Source organism: Aspergillus pseudonomiae, assembly GCF_009193645.1.
Source record: "Aspergillus pseudonomiae strain CBS 119388 unplaced genomic scaffold BDV37scaffold_2, whole genome shotgun sequence".
In the NCBI taxonomy this organism is placed as follows: Eukaryota; Fungi; Ascomycota; class Eurotiomycetes; order Eurotiales; family Aspergillaceae; genus Aspergillus; species Aspergillus pseudonomiae.
In genome coordinates, this window is record NW_022475994.1 from 554,989 (window position 1) to 566,960 (window position 11,972).

Sequence of the window (11,972 nt, forward strand, 5' to 3'; positions counted from 1 at the left end):
AATGTAGCAACTGATAGATACTCTCCAGTGACCAGTCATTACGGTGTTCTTCTGGCGAAGAGCCGGTACCAGCCCCGTACCCCATGATTCATTGACTAAAGTTCGGCCTGCGAAGTATACCGGTCTAATCAGCACTAAGAGACGGCATTACCACGGTACGGACGACCTATATAGATGACAATTATACAATGGTCGGTTTAGCTCGAGCGAAACACCTCCGATCAACCAATAACTCTACCAAGTTGAGCCATTAGATTTTAATCTGGAATTGCTCCCCGATTAAAATTCCACTATGTATTTATTGTCACCCCAAGTGTACAAAACACACCCTGATCACCTCCCCATCCACCCACCATCGACCGTCAAAATCTCACCAGAGACATATCCACTCGCTCGACTCGCCAAGAATATCGTCACTCCCTTGAAATCCTCCGGGGTTGCCCATCGTCCCGCGGGGATTCTCGCCAGGATACTGGCCGACCGCTCAGGGTCTTGCAACAATGCCGTGTTCATGTCCGTAGCTACATAACCGGGGGCGATCGCGTTAACGTTGATTCCTTTGGCGGCCCATTCATTGGATAGAGCCTTTGTCAATTGCGCCACGCCACCTTTTGCGGCTGCGTAAGCCGGCACGGTCAATCCACCTTGGAATGAAACAAGAGAGGCGATGTTGATGATATTTCCGCGGTGACCGGAGGAATCCGGGGTCCGGGTGAGCATATAGGCGCCGATATCCCGGCAGAGGGTGAAGATGGTGGAAAGATTGACTTGGAGGACCTGCCACCGTTAGAGTTGAATATGCATATCACTCTTCAGCTACGGGAAAGCAACATACCTCGTCCCAGTCACCATCCGGAAAAACATGACTCGGGTGTCGCCGTTGAATCCCCGCGCAGTTGAGAAGGATGTCGATATCATGCCCATTCTTCAAGACGGTCGATACTAATGAAGAGACAGACTCCCGAGAAGATAGATCGGCTGTGTAAATCGTTGCATTGCGCCCTAAACCTTCGATCCTTTGCCTCGTGTCTTGATTGCTAATGTCTCTCTACATACCGGAAGAGTCAGATCTCTGGAGTTGTTGTTGCTTGACTGATAGGAGATATCAATTTACCTGAACCAGAATGATATCCGCACCAGCTTCAGCCATAGCAATAGCCATCTGCTGTCCAATGCCTCGAGTTCCACCCGTAACAAGGGCGGTTCTACCCGTGAGCGAGAAGAGATCCATTATGGTGAATGATGCAGCACACTAATGGCTGACTATTACCATCCCAGCAAAGTTGCGCGTAGCAAGCCGACTATTTATAACTGCTTATTTCTCATGCCAGATTTCCCCTCGAATATTTGTTATGTGAACCCCCACGCCCCCGCATCGTGCGCGTGGAGCTTGTCTAGTATGGTGGTGAACAGTCAGCCCTATAGACATTCCGCGTACAAGACATTAGGTTATCAGCTCTACCCTACCAAGCTACATACAACCAGATCACCACTCTCGAATGCCACCATCCGGACCGTAAAACTCCTTTGGAAGCCATGGTTCCGTCTCAGCACTGATTCTCCTGACCATGGCCTCATCGATCTCAATCCCTAACCCAACACCGGACGGTGCTTTCACATATCCCTCATTAATATCAAAGACCGACTTATCCACTAGATAGCTATTCAAGTCAATATCCCCCGCTTCCACGTTATAATGCATCCCTAACGACATCTCCTGGATAACGAAATTGGGCGTAGACAAAGCAACCTGAATAGACGCCGCCAGCGCGATGGGCCCCAACGGACAATGTGGTGCGATCGCCACATCGTACGTCTCGGCCATGGTAGCGATCCGCTTCGTCTCTGAAATACCGCCGGCATGCGCAATATCCGGCTGCAAGACATCTACAGACGCGTCTTCCAGAAACCTCTTCGCATCCCACCGCGTATACAATCGTTCTCCGAACGCAATAGGGATCGTTGTCAGATCGGAGAGTTGCTTGAGCGCTTCGGGATGCTCGCAAAGTAGTGGTTCCTCAATGAACAACGGACGATATGGCTCCAATGCTTTCGCTAGTTGCTTAGCCATAGGCTTGTGTAGTCGGCCGTGGAAATCTAATCCTGCGTCGAGGCCCAATGCCTTGACCTGCTTCAATCGCTCAACACAAGAGTCCACAGCTGAGGGTGAATCTAGCCAGTTGACATCTTCCGTTGCGTTCATCTTGACGCACTTGAGTCCTTGGGCGATGCGCGCTTTCCTATCCGAAGCTTAGTATATACCGGTATCTGCACAGCGAGGAACATAATCCATACGCTGCGGCTTCCACATCACTGGGCCGGTCACCTCCGATCCACGCATAGACCTGAATCTTCTGCCTCACTTTTCCGCCCAGCAGTTGGTAAACTGGTACACCAAGCACACGGCCCTTCAAATCCCAAAGCGCAATATCTATTCCGGAAAGTGCCGACATAAACACAGGCCCACCGCGGTAGAAACCCAGTCGCCAAGCCGTCTGCCAGATATGCTCAATATCACTACCATTGATTAGTACTGTCTACGGAGGATGGACCCAAAATATCGACGGTAGAATGGGACATACTCAGCTTCATAGCCCACTAGCCTTGCAATGAGCTCATCCAAAGCTCCCTCCACAGCCTGTGTATGGCCTTCTAAAGTGCCCTCACCCCAGCCGACCCGGCCCTGTTCATCGGTGACCTTGACGAAGAGCCATCGAGGCTTAACGCGGAAGTACTCAATTGACTTGATTCTGGCCATTGCTGGTTTCCTAGCGAGACAGATGGATGATTATGACTTCTGTGTCGTCATTTCCGTAGAGCTATATATACAATCGAGTACACATTACACATACTGCATACTTCCCCGCGTGGGGGTCGTTACAAGGTACTCTGAAGCCCTGCCATCCCACGTTCTAGATATGGAGCTCTATTCGTGGAGAAATACGGGGAAAGCGCAGTGTCTCCCCTCAATACACCATTGCCAAAATCGAGCCCAGATTAGCCGATTCAATAACAGCCTTGTTACAAGGCTACTCGGAAAACCACCCCCCGCCAAAGCCCATCGGAAACAAGTCCGAACCCCAATTCTCACCCAGCCCTAATGAGAACCAGAACATCCCGAAGAGCCACACCAAACAAGGGGAAAGGCCCCGTATCTAGTAAACATATCTAAAGTTCAAGTTCTCCTTATCCGTCAGATCACTAAACGCCGTCCGATCCATCTCCCATTGCCTCGCCTCCTCACCCTCCCCACCGGGCCCAACTACCTGCAACCGATCCCGTCTCCGATTCTCCCAGGCCAGCGCCGTCCGCAATACAGCCACCAGCACGATCTCCACGAAATGAGACACAATCATCGACCAAATTCCCAGCGGATACCGCGGCGCCTGCGCCTCTTTATAGAAGAACGGGCCGGCGATATTGCCGGCGCAAACACCGATGAAGATCATCGCGCTCGTGACGACTTTCTTGGTGTGGCCGGCGATATTGGCCGTGAGGATGGAGAGAATGAGCACGAAAGAGGCGTTGTAGGACCCGGTTAGATAGTAGCAGATGAGACGGCCGACCTTGTTTGATTCGGGCAGGTAGCAGAGCCCAAAGGAGCCGGCGAGGTTGGGGAGGAGGAATAGTATGGTCACGTAGCAGCGGTTGTTCTGCGGGAGGCGGTCGTTCAGCCAGATGCTGAAGAGGATCATGAGGGCTATGAAGGCTCCGTAGGGTATTTGCATAAGGGTTGTTACCACTGCATTATTTCCCCAAATCATCAGCAAGAGAATCAGCATCAGTATCAGTGTCTAACCAATTGAAAGGTGTTGTCGAAGGAATTGTCTAACGCATACAAGTAGAAAACCCGAATCCCTTTAGAATCAACGTCCCGAAATTCGAAATCCCCCCGTTGGGGATATTCCCTGATAATCCCAGGAGGAGAAACACCCAGACCTTCCAGTCCAGGAAAGCCTCATATATCTGCGCAGGCTTAAGAGTCTTATTCTCGACGCCGGTCTGGTTCTCTCGCAGCCGTTCTACAGCGAGGCGTTTCTCTCGGGGCGATAGGTACCGCGTTGTCACCGGGGAGTCGGGCAGGAAGATGACTATTACTATGCCCCAGATAGAGCATAGGGCCCCGATGATCAGGAACTCGTATTTCCAGGAGGAGAGGGCGCCTTTGATGTGTCCGATGCCGTAGCCGAGGAGACCGCCGAGGGCGATGCCGAAGCCATTGGCGGTATACCAGAGTCCGATCCGGATGGGTTGTTGGCGGCGCGTGTACCACATGCTTGTGATGAGCATGAAGGCAGGGTCGCTGGGATATTAGACTTCTGTTTCTGGGTAAACCTGGTGGGAAGGATATGTACCTGCATGCTTCTGCTGCGCCGGAGATTACGCGGAGCACGGCGAGTTGCACGAAGTTCTTTGCGGCCACTGTGGATATTAGTAGAAAATTTTGCAACTGTCGTGCGAGAGGACAAAAGTACCTTGGAGCATGAGGAAGAGTCCCCAGAGGAAGATGTTGGCACCTAAATACTTGCCCACAGGGAACTTTTGCATCAAAAAGTTGGTAGGAAGGGCCCAGACCTAGGGTAGTATGGGGTCAGCCTGGGTATTTTGGAGACAGTCAGGATGTGCCGGTAGGAAGGGGTGTCTCGCAGCTAAGCTCTTCATGGGCATCTAACACTGGATAGTTAGGATAATAGTGTATCTTACCAGGAACCCGAAATAGAATACACTGGATAACCACGAATACTTCTCTCCCGATAGACCCAGATCTTCATTAATGCCAAAAATGGCCGCATATGAAAGAGTAGTTTTGTCAATCTAACACCATTAGAAACTTACCCAACCGGATGAAAGAAAAACTCACATAGTAAAACGCATAGCAAACAGCCAGAAAGGGAAGAATCATAAAATCAATCTTGCGAACAAGCCGTTTTAGCTCCCCTGGGTCGACATCTTCGTGCAGCTCATCGAAATTCTCGAAGAGCGCCAAGGCAGTGTCACCATTCTGGATCTTACCAGGCTGCCCAGTGATTGCCTCGACGTGCATCATTGAGGGTTTGTTCCCTTGGTTACCTGGTTGAGTAGGAGCTGGGGTTGGCTGTTCTGCAAGCATTGCGATGCTCTATGGTGTCCAGTTCTGTTTCCTCTACGGAGATCAAGTCTGTCTAAGGGATATTGGACTTTAATCTTCCCCACCTGCTGCCAACAAGCTCTATAGTGCTAGTAGACGCTGATCTGCCGGCAGTGACGTTTAGTCCCCATCCTTAAGCCAAGTACGTGGGGGTGTCTTAGGCGCTGGAATCTGGGGAAGTGGGTTGTTCTCCGCATTATGACCGTGGGTAGGAAGCCTTGAGCTAACATGCTGGGTTGTCTTTTCCTAGATCCTGGTCTGGTATATTCCGTGGGGAGTGCGTGGGGGTCTGGGTTGGCAAGCTGGCAGCGTATGCTTTATCATGCTTCTCTGATGGGTCGGGCTGCAACGTAGCCAAGCTGACTCGTTGTGAGCTGATATCCAAGTTCTACCTTGGAAGTCTTGCTCCGAATTAGTAGTCGTATCAAGCTTGTCTAAGTGTAGTCATATGAGTCGATTGTGGTACCTATGATCTCCCAGAAAATGATCAAGTGCCGAACTGTACATTGCTTGGTACGTTCTGGCAGATACTGCTATACGTAAAAGTTCCAAAGCCTCTCAATCAAACGATCATAGAGAAACCCATATGTAATATAACCATCTATAAAGCAGCCCTCACACGACCATCCACAGCTCGCACCAGCGCATGAATCGTATCCAAAACCGGTGTCTCCATACCAAACTCCTTCGCCTTCCTAGCCGGAAATCCCAAGATAACATCCACCTCCATGGGCCTACCATTCTTATAATCTGTCTGCATGCTACTCCCGACTCCAGGCAAAGAGTTGATCCTGTCCATCAGCTCATCAACAAGCCCATACTCCAGCGGCACACCACACCTGCGACCAACATCGATAACCTCCCGCATCAAACGACGTGTTAAGGGCGTCGCATCCTTACTGGAATGGAGCCAAGATTGCGTATCGAGCAAGGTTAAAGTAGTGATAGGATTCCAAGCCGCATTCCAGACGACCTTCTCCCAGCGCTGGCGTTGCATATCCTCCAGAACCTGGAACTTAGTTCCACCTCCCTCTAACAACGAAGCGAAAGTATTCAACCGAGCCCGCTCAAGTGTTTCATCTACCGATACATTGGGGAATAGACCGATCTGCATATCTTCTGACTTGGTATGTTTAACCGTCCCCGGTGATGTTTGCGTCGCTCCTACCCATGTCTTTGATTCGTAAGTACCAGATACAGAGCATATCTCTGAAGAGGATCATACCACACATGTGATGATAGAGGACTTGGGAAATGTGTTCCGAAATGGCTCCTCATTGCCGACGCCGTTCTGGATGATCACAATGGTTGTCTTTTCGTTCACGGCTGGCTGCAGTCGGGCTACCACTGCCTCTTGGTCGATGGCCTTATGCGCGCAGACGACGTAGTCAAATGGACCGGATACTTCGTCGAGGGATTTCATGACTAGAGCTGTTAGACTTTTTTTGCGTATGTATGTAGGCAAGGGCTATATTACCTTGGTGAGGGCGGAATCTGTGCTGTCCATGGTTTCCGCTGTCGAGGAAGATACCCTACGGACAGGAGATTGTCAGTAACGGTTTGCGCCCGATTAGTCTGGCATCCGACAGATCGATATACATACGTCTTTCTTAACCGTGTCGTAGTTTGACCGCGCTACTACAGTTAGACGGACTCGGTCATTGCGGGTTAAGATGAAGGCGTAGAAGGAGCCAATGCTGTCATGGACTGTCAGTGAAGCAGTATTAAGTAGAAGGAATCGAGGACTTACGCTCCTAGGCCATAGAGAAGAATATCAACTTGGTTGCTCATCCTCAAGGTAGTTCAGCTAAAACGTTTCAGGAGATGGTACGCAGCAAGAAAATGTTGAGACGGTGATAGACATACACATACACTAAAGAAGCCCCATGCGGGGTTCGGGGGAAAGACCGATAACGGGCGTGGGGTGGATTTACCAAAGTTAAGGATTTGGATTACTAGTGTTGTCATGAACATAAAGAATCCTTCAAACAGAACTAACAGTGTTAGTTGATTGTATTGTACGAGCCCTTAAAAACTGGGGTAGTATGTTGCTATAGTCCGGTATATTACAACTTCACTGACCCAACCACGTCTCTCTCCAATCTAGCAGTATTCAAAAGATGCGGTCCTAGCTCCTTTAGATTCCTGACTCCCAAAAATATCATATTGGACTCTATCTCCTGTCGTAGAATCTCAATGGCTCGTCGAGCCCCCTGCTCACCATATCCTGCCGCCAGGCTATACAACGTAGGCCGACCTAAACCTACGGCGGTCGCCCCCAAAGCCACTGCTTTCAACACATCGGTGCCTCGTCGAATACCGCCGTCAATGAAGATTTGCATTTTGCTGTCAATGAGAAACGGAGCATATCGTCGAATCTCAAGAAGTGTGAGGAGGGGCGCCTGGGCGCTGTTATCGTTAGCAGTTGTCTTCATCAATGTATGTTCATTGTTGAATTTCGACATACGTATCTTGCGATCGTCCTCCATGGTTAGATAGAACAATCCCCTGCACTCCACTGTGATATGCCCGTACCGCATCCTCAACGCATTGAATCCCCTTGATAACTATAGGTAGTTTGGTGAGGCCCCGCAGCCACGAAAGAATATCCCAGTCGATAAATGGGGAGATGAAGCTGGCCATTGTTTTGGCAACGCCTTGCCCTTTTCTGGACGGGTCGTCTCTCGCCTGGTAGAATCATTATTAGTCGAATACGGCCATCTTGGATGATACTATTCGTACCTCAACCTGAAGATTGAATCGTTCATCCATCTCCCTCTTCCCTACAACTGGAGAGTCGACTGTGATCCAGATGGCACTGACACCAGCGCGTTCCGCACGCCGAACCACATCTTCAGACTTTGTAATGTCACGATTAACATACAGCTGCTGGAAGATAGGCTGCTCCGGACTTGTTTTTGCATCCATGACACTCTCAATAACATTGTTGGCCCCATTGGCAAGCACTTGTGCTAATCCTTCTTTCCCAGCTGCGGCTGCTAGAGCGCGCTCTCCATCGGAGTGGGCGAGTTTTGCGATGCCAACAGCGCTCATGTAAACTGGCAATGAAACTTGCTTGCCCAGGATATTAGTCGTTGTATCTACAGTCGGAATGCTGCGAAGGATGCGCGGTCGAAGAGAGACTTTCTGGAATGCCTTGGAATTTTGTCGCTTGCTGATCTCGTCCTCGGCTCCGGAGGCGTAATAAGCCCAAGCATTAGGGGGGAGGTACTTCTGGGCGACGATTTCGAAATCATGAAGATTAAGAAAGCTGCTCAGCGGAGGAGGCAGACTTGCATCCTTGTTTGGTGAATTCATCTCATGGATGTCATTCGATTTCTCCAGCGTACCTGGCTCAATGTGTCCGCGAAGCGCCGAAGGAGCCAAAGACTGTGTTAGGATCTCTAACTCATGCACTGAGTCGAATTCCTTTGTTGCATCCTTCCCAGCACAGCGGAGAATGACATTGGGCCCTCCGGGGTGAGCGTTCACAAAATCTACAGAGTATTAGAACCAGAGATAGTCTATATTGAAATCAAATTTGGAGGCCTACCAGTCACATCGTAAACGGAGCCATGGATTGTAACCCAGCAGGATTCTTTGTTATTGTGTTTCTCTACTTCAGCGCGAGTCAACCGCATCTTGCACTCCTGTTCTCGAAGGCATGGAATATCGGACCAACAACCAAGTCATCTCCGTTGGAGACCTGGAAGGCTACTTGAATATCCGATTACCATCCCGGAAAAAGCGACGTGGGGTGCGACGTGGGGGTTGTCTTGCCAGAAGTAAGAATGAAAATGGTGTATGTACCTTCAAATATAGGGATTTTCCATAAATCAGGTTAGAGAACCAAGCTTTCCCCGCATTCTCATCGACTAATGCTCTTTTCGACTAGTGTACATGCAGACCATTGATCTGCGTGCTATTGCCTGTCTTGAATGACCTACACAAATGCATGATCAAGTGGAAGTCGGAAGAATTCATCAAGGGGCTGAGATACAATTTTGCGTTCTGCTAACAACCAAAACAACTGGTATCATGATGATCAACAACAGGGAAGTTCATTTATAGCAAATTAAATATAAAAGTCCATTTCTCGTCACACAAAAGCCAAAAACTCGCCATGTCTTACAGCTCAATCAAGCTCTCTTCAACTGCGGGTCGGGATGGCGGTGGTTGTTGATATTGTGTAGGAGGGGCAGTTCCGCCTACCGGGGAGGCATCATTAACAGGATACGCCCCATGATACGTCGGTTGCCCCTGGGAGTACGCAGTGGCTGGGTGCGCTGGGGGAGGTTGTTGTTGGTAGTAATAAGACTGGGCTGCAGGGTCGGTGGGCTGGCGGTGGAGTGTAGGCTGGCTTCCGGGTTGCATAGGGTGGGACTCTGACAGCTGTAAGTACGCCATTTGCTCGGCTGATGGTGACTGCTCCGGTACGCTCGGTGCTGGAACATTGGAATGTGCAGCTGGTTGATACAAGGAATCGCGCCGTGTCACAGGCGACGGCATATAAGAGGTGTCCACCTCGCTCTGTCGAGGAGGTTGATAAGGATTCACATCTTGTTCTGGCTGGTTGGAGGTCGTATAGAAATGTGTCGGTGCGCCTGGGGCAGGATACGCAGAGGGGCTTTGAGGGTAAGGTGTATTGGCAGCTGAGATCTGGGGAGACGCAGCCTGTGCCTTTCCATGCCAGGGTAGATTTTGTGGCATGGCCGGAGGGGGCTGTGAGTACATGCCGGGACTCATGGCACCGCTGCGCATTCCAGCCCTCTCAAGCCCTTCCCCCTCTGGTTGCTGCTGGGTATATGGGGTCCCAGAAACTGGTGGCTTCTCCGCGCCCGTATTCCCATAATAGAAGTTCTCAACCCCACTCTTCCCTTCGGGAGCATGTTGCGGCATCGGGGGGTACACATTAGGATACCGCGGGCCGCTGGGAACGGTCCCATATCCTAGTGAGTGCTGCGAATATGCACTTGAGAGACGCTCCTCCAGCATGCGATCGTAATACCGGACAACCGTCGATAGTTTAGCGTGTAGATCAAGAAGAGTATCTATACGTCCATGGTCAATACCACTATTCTCAAAATCTGAAGAAGAACATACCATGTTTGCTCATAGTCTCACCATAGCTTCGGGCCAATTTGGGTCGAAGGGTGCCGATGCTCTCGTACAACTCCTGAATCTGCGGCTCGCGCAGAATTGTACCCGGTGGCTGGTGTTGTAATCGGTCAACAAGAGTGGAAAAGAGGTGAATATTCTCCACCTCCACAGGGCTCAGCTCATAAGGATTCTTGGGTAACGATGTCGCGCCAGGTGCGTCTCGAGATGTGGAAGGTTCGGTAGTAGGGGTGTTTTTCAGAGCGGCAGCGTGTTTTTGCTTGTGTTGTTCCATGTCGCGCAGCGAAGCCTCAATAGCGGCCTTTAGATCTGCATCCTCCTCCTCCTCGATCCTGGATTGACTAGATGCCTGAGGCGGCTCTTGGGTAACCTTCGGCTGTGGGACGTAGCCAGTAGATCCTCTGCCCTGCGCCTCCTCTAAACTCATCTGCAACGCCCGACGTAGGTCATCATCAAAACCACCCTCCGCCCGCGCCGTACGCGGTTCCATAACGGTAGACTTTGTGATAGAGTTATTCTTAAAAGCGGATCGGTCCGACAATCCAGAGGGTGTGAATGGTTTCGAGGTTAATTTTGCGTAACACCCATCATCAACTCGTACAGGCTGTAATATTCCCAGGTGAGGTAGAGGAAGGCTTTTGCTAGAACATTGAGCGTCGAAGACGTTTCCGCAATTCCGGCAGTGGTGTTTGCGATTCATAAAACTGAACGGCGTACGGCAGCGCATACAGACGTCTGAGTCGATCCATTCCGGGGGCTTCATGAAGCATCTAATGTTAGTAAATTCAAGGCCGGTGTAGCTGAAGATCAGGTCACACTTACCGCGCTACTCTCAAGCATACTCCCGCTGATTTGAGTCTTTGGCGGAAATCGGAAACCCTCGTCTTGTAACTTGCGATATGTTTCCCCAACATAACTCAGGTCCATACGGCCCTGGGCTGCCATCGCCCAGTCTTGGATCAGTTCCAACATTTTCTCTTTCACCTCTGTGTTAAGCGGAGAACCATCCGCTTTCAGAAGGGAGACGAGGTTGTCCATGAACTCGCGAGAAGCGATTTCGGCGAGGAAATGTGTTCCACCATTCTTGACGCATGTATCTGTTAACTAATAAGACACGTCAGTACACAGGGAAAGCGAATGGGCGCCTCCGAGGTAGTGGCGGGCAACTAACCTTCAGTGTCGCTAACTGCACATTGGGGTTTTTATTTTCCAGTCGTCGTTTCAAAGACCTCATCGCATCTTTAGGTTGAACACTCTTTGATCGAATGAGGTCTGAAACTTCTAAGTTGAGGGCAATATCCTCCCTAGTGTAGTGGTTAGAATCGGGATTCGGTCGGCTTTGCCATCTGACAATGAATCCTAGGAATGATGGAAACAGCGCTATTAAACATACAAAGAAGATGAGGTGGCCTTCTCCACCTGATCATCAATGGGAGAGGATGAAGAGAACCAGCCCGCCATGGCGACGGTAGTAATATCAGAGGGGCGCGATTGGTGTCGAAGGATAGTCAAGCGACGAGCAGCTATGACGTTGGGTAGCGGCGTTGAATGACGGGAAGGAGGAAATCGTGATCGTAAGCGTTGTTTTGCGAAGGCGACAGGATAAATCTGGGTTATCTCGGCCTTCCAGTTGCTGTTATGAAGAAATACCAGGTCTGGGAGGGGGAAAGAGGGAGGAGTTGATACAAGCTCCAGGCAGATCGATCGATACCTATTGACTGAGGTA

At 50.3% G+C, this 11,972-nt stretch overlaps 5 protein-coding genes across 5 annotated transcripts; all 5 read right to left on the reverse strand.

Annotated features, from left to right (window-relative positions):
• Positions 1-209: 209 nt before the first annotated feature.
• BDV37DRAFT_79997 (uncharacterized protein) lies at positions 210-1,358 on the reverse strand. The gene is made up of 3 exons (XM_032091251.1): positions 1,115-1,358; positions 836-1,048; positions 210-777 (listed from the first exon to the last, which is right to left on the reverse strand). Exons 1-3 carry the CDS (start codon positions 1,229-1,231, stop codon positions 334-336), a joined length of 774 nt encoding a protein of 257 aa, XP_031946923.1. The 5' UTR covers positions 1,232-1,358; the 3' UTR covers positions 210-333.
• A 128-nt stretch (positions 1,359-1,486) lies between these two features.
• BDV37DRAFT_267786 (D-galactonate dehydratase) lies at positions 1,487-2,758 on the reverse strand (the record flags this gene model as incomplete). The annotated part of the gene is made up of 3 exons (XM_032084072.1): positions 1,487-2,240; positions 2,296-2,517; positions 2,583-2,758. The coding sequence occupies 3 exons, from the start codon at positions 2,756-2,758 to the stop codon at positions 1,487-1,489; spliced, it is 1,152 nt and encodes a 383-aa protein (XP_031946924.1).
• A 397-nt stretch (positions 2,759-3,155) lies between these two features.
• Positions 3,156-5,271, reverse strand: BDV37DRAFT_292728 (major facilitator superfamily domain-containing protein; the record flags this gene model as incomplete). The annotated part of the gene is made up of 6 exons (XM_032089236.1): positions 4,862-5,271; positions 4,705-4,815; positions 4,476-4,575; positions 4,356-4,422; positions 3,840-4,303; positions 3,156-3,742 (listed from the first exon to the last, which is right to left on the reverse strand). Exons 1-6 carry the CDS (start codon positions 5,108-5,110, stop codon positions 3,156-3,158), a joined length of 1,578 nt encoding a protein of 525 aa, XP_031946925.1. The 5' UTR covers positions 5,111-5,271.
• Positions 5,272-5,669: 398 nt separating this feature from the next.
• On the reverse strand, positions 5,670-8,769 carry BDV37DRAFT_292730 (FMN-dependent dehydrogenase-domain-containing protein; the record flags this gene model as incomplete). The annotated part of the gene is made up of 8 exons (XM_032089237.1): positions 5,670-6,302; positions 6,354-6,559; positions 6,606-6,660; positions 6,732-6,825; positions 7,199-7,537; positions 7,596-7,816; positions 7,871-8,625; positions 8,682-8,769. 8 exons carry the CDS (start codon positions 8,767-8,769, stop codon positions 5,730-5,732), a joined length of 2,331 nt encoding a protein of 776 aa, XP_031946926.1. The 3' UTR covers positions 5,670-5,729.
• Positions 8,770-9,256: 487 nt separating this feature from the next.
• On the reverse strand, positions 9,257-11,707 carry vps27 (ESCRT-0 subunit protein VPS27; the record flags this gene model as incomplete). The annotated part of the gene is made up of 5 exons (XM_032085909.1): positions 9,257-10,179; positions 10,232-11,003; positions 11,069-11,350; positions 11,418-11,550; positions 11,640-11,707. The coding sequence occupies 5 exons, from the start codon at positions 11,705-11,707 to the stop codon at positions 9,257-9,259; spliced, it is 2,178 nt and encodes a 725-aa protein (XP_031946927.1).
• Positions 11,708-11,972: the final 265 nt, after the last annotated feature.

Bases quoted from the DNA above. Each gene is read 5' to 3' on its own strand.
- BDV37DRAFT_79997 (XM_032091251.1), bottom strand. From the start codon at position 1,231: ATGGATCTCTTCTCGCTCACGGGTAGAACCGCCCTTGTTACGGGTGGA. The intron at 1,049-1,114 runs GTAAATTGATAT...TCCGGTATGTAG, and splicing joins CGGATATCATTCTGGTTCAG to AGAGACATTAGCAATCAAGA. The intron at 778-835 runs GTATGTTGCTTT...TAACGGTGGCAG, and splicing joins CGGATGGTGACTGGGACGAG to GTCCTCCAAGTCAATCTTTC.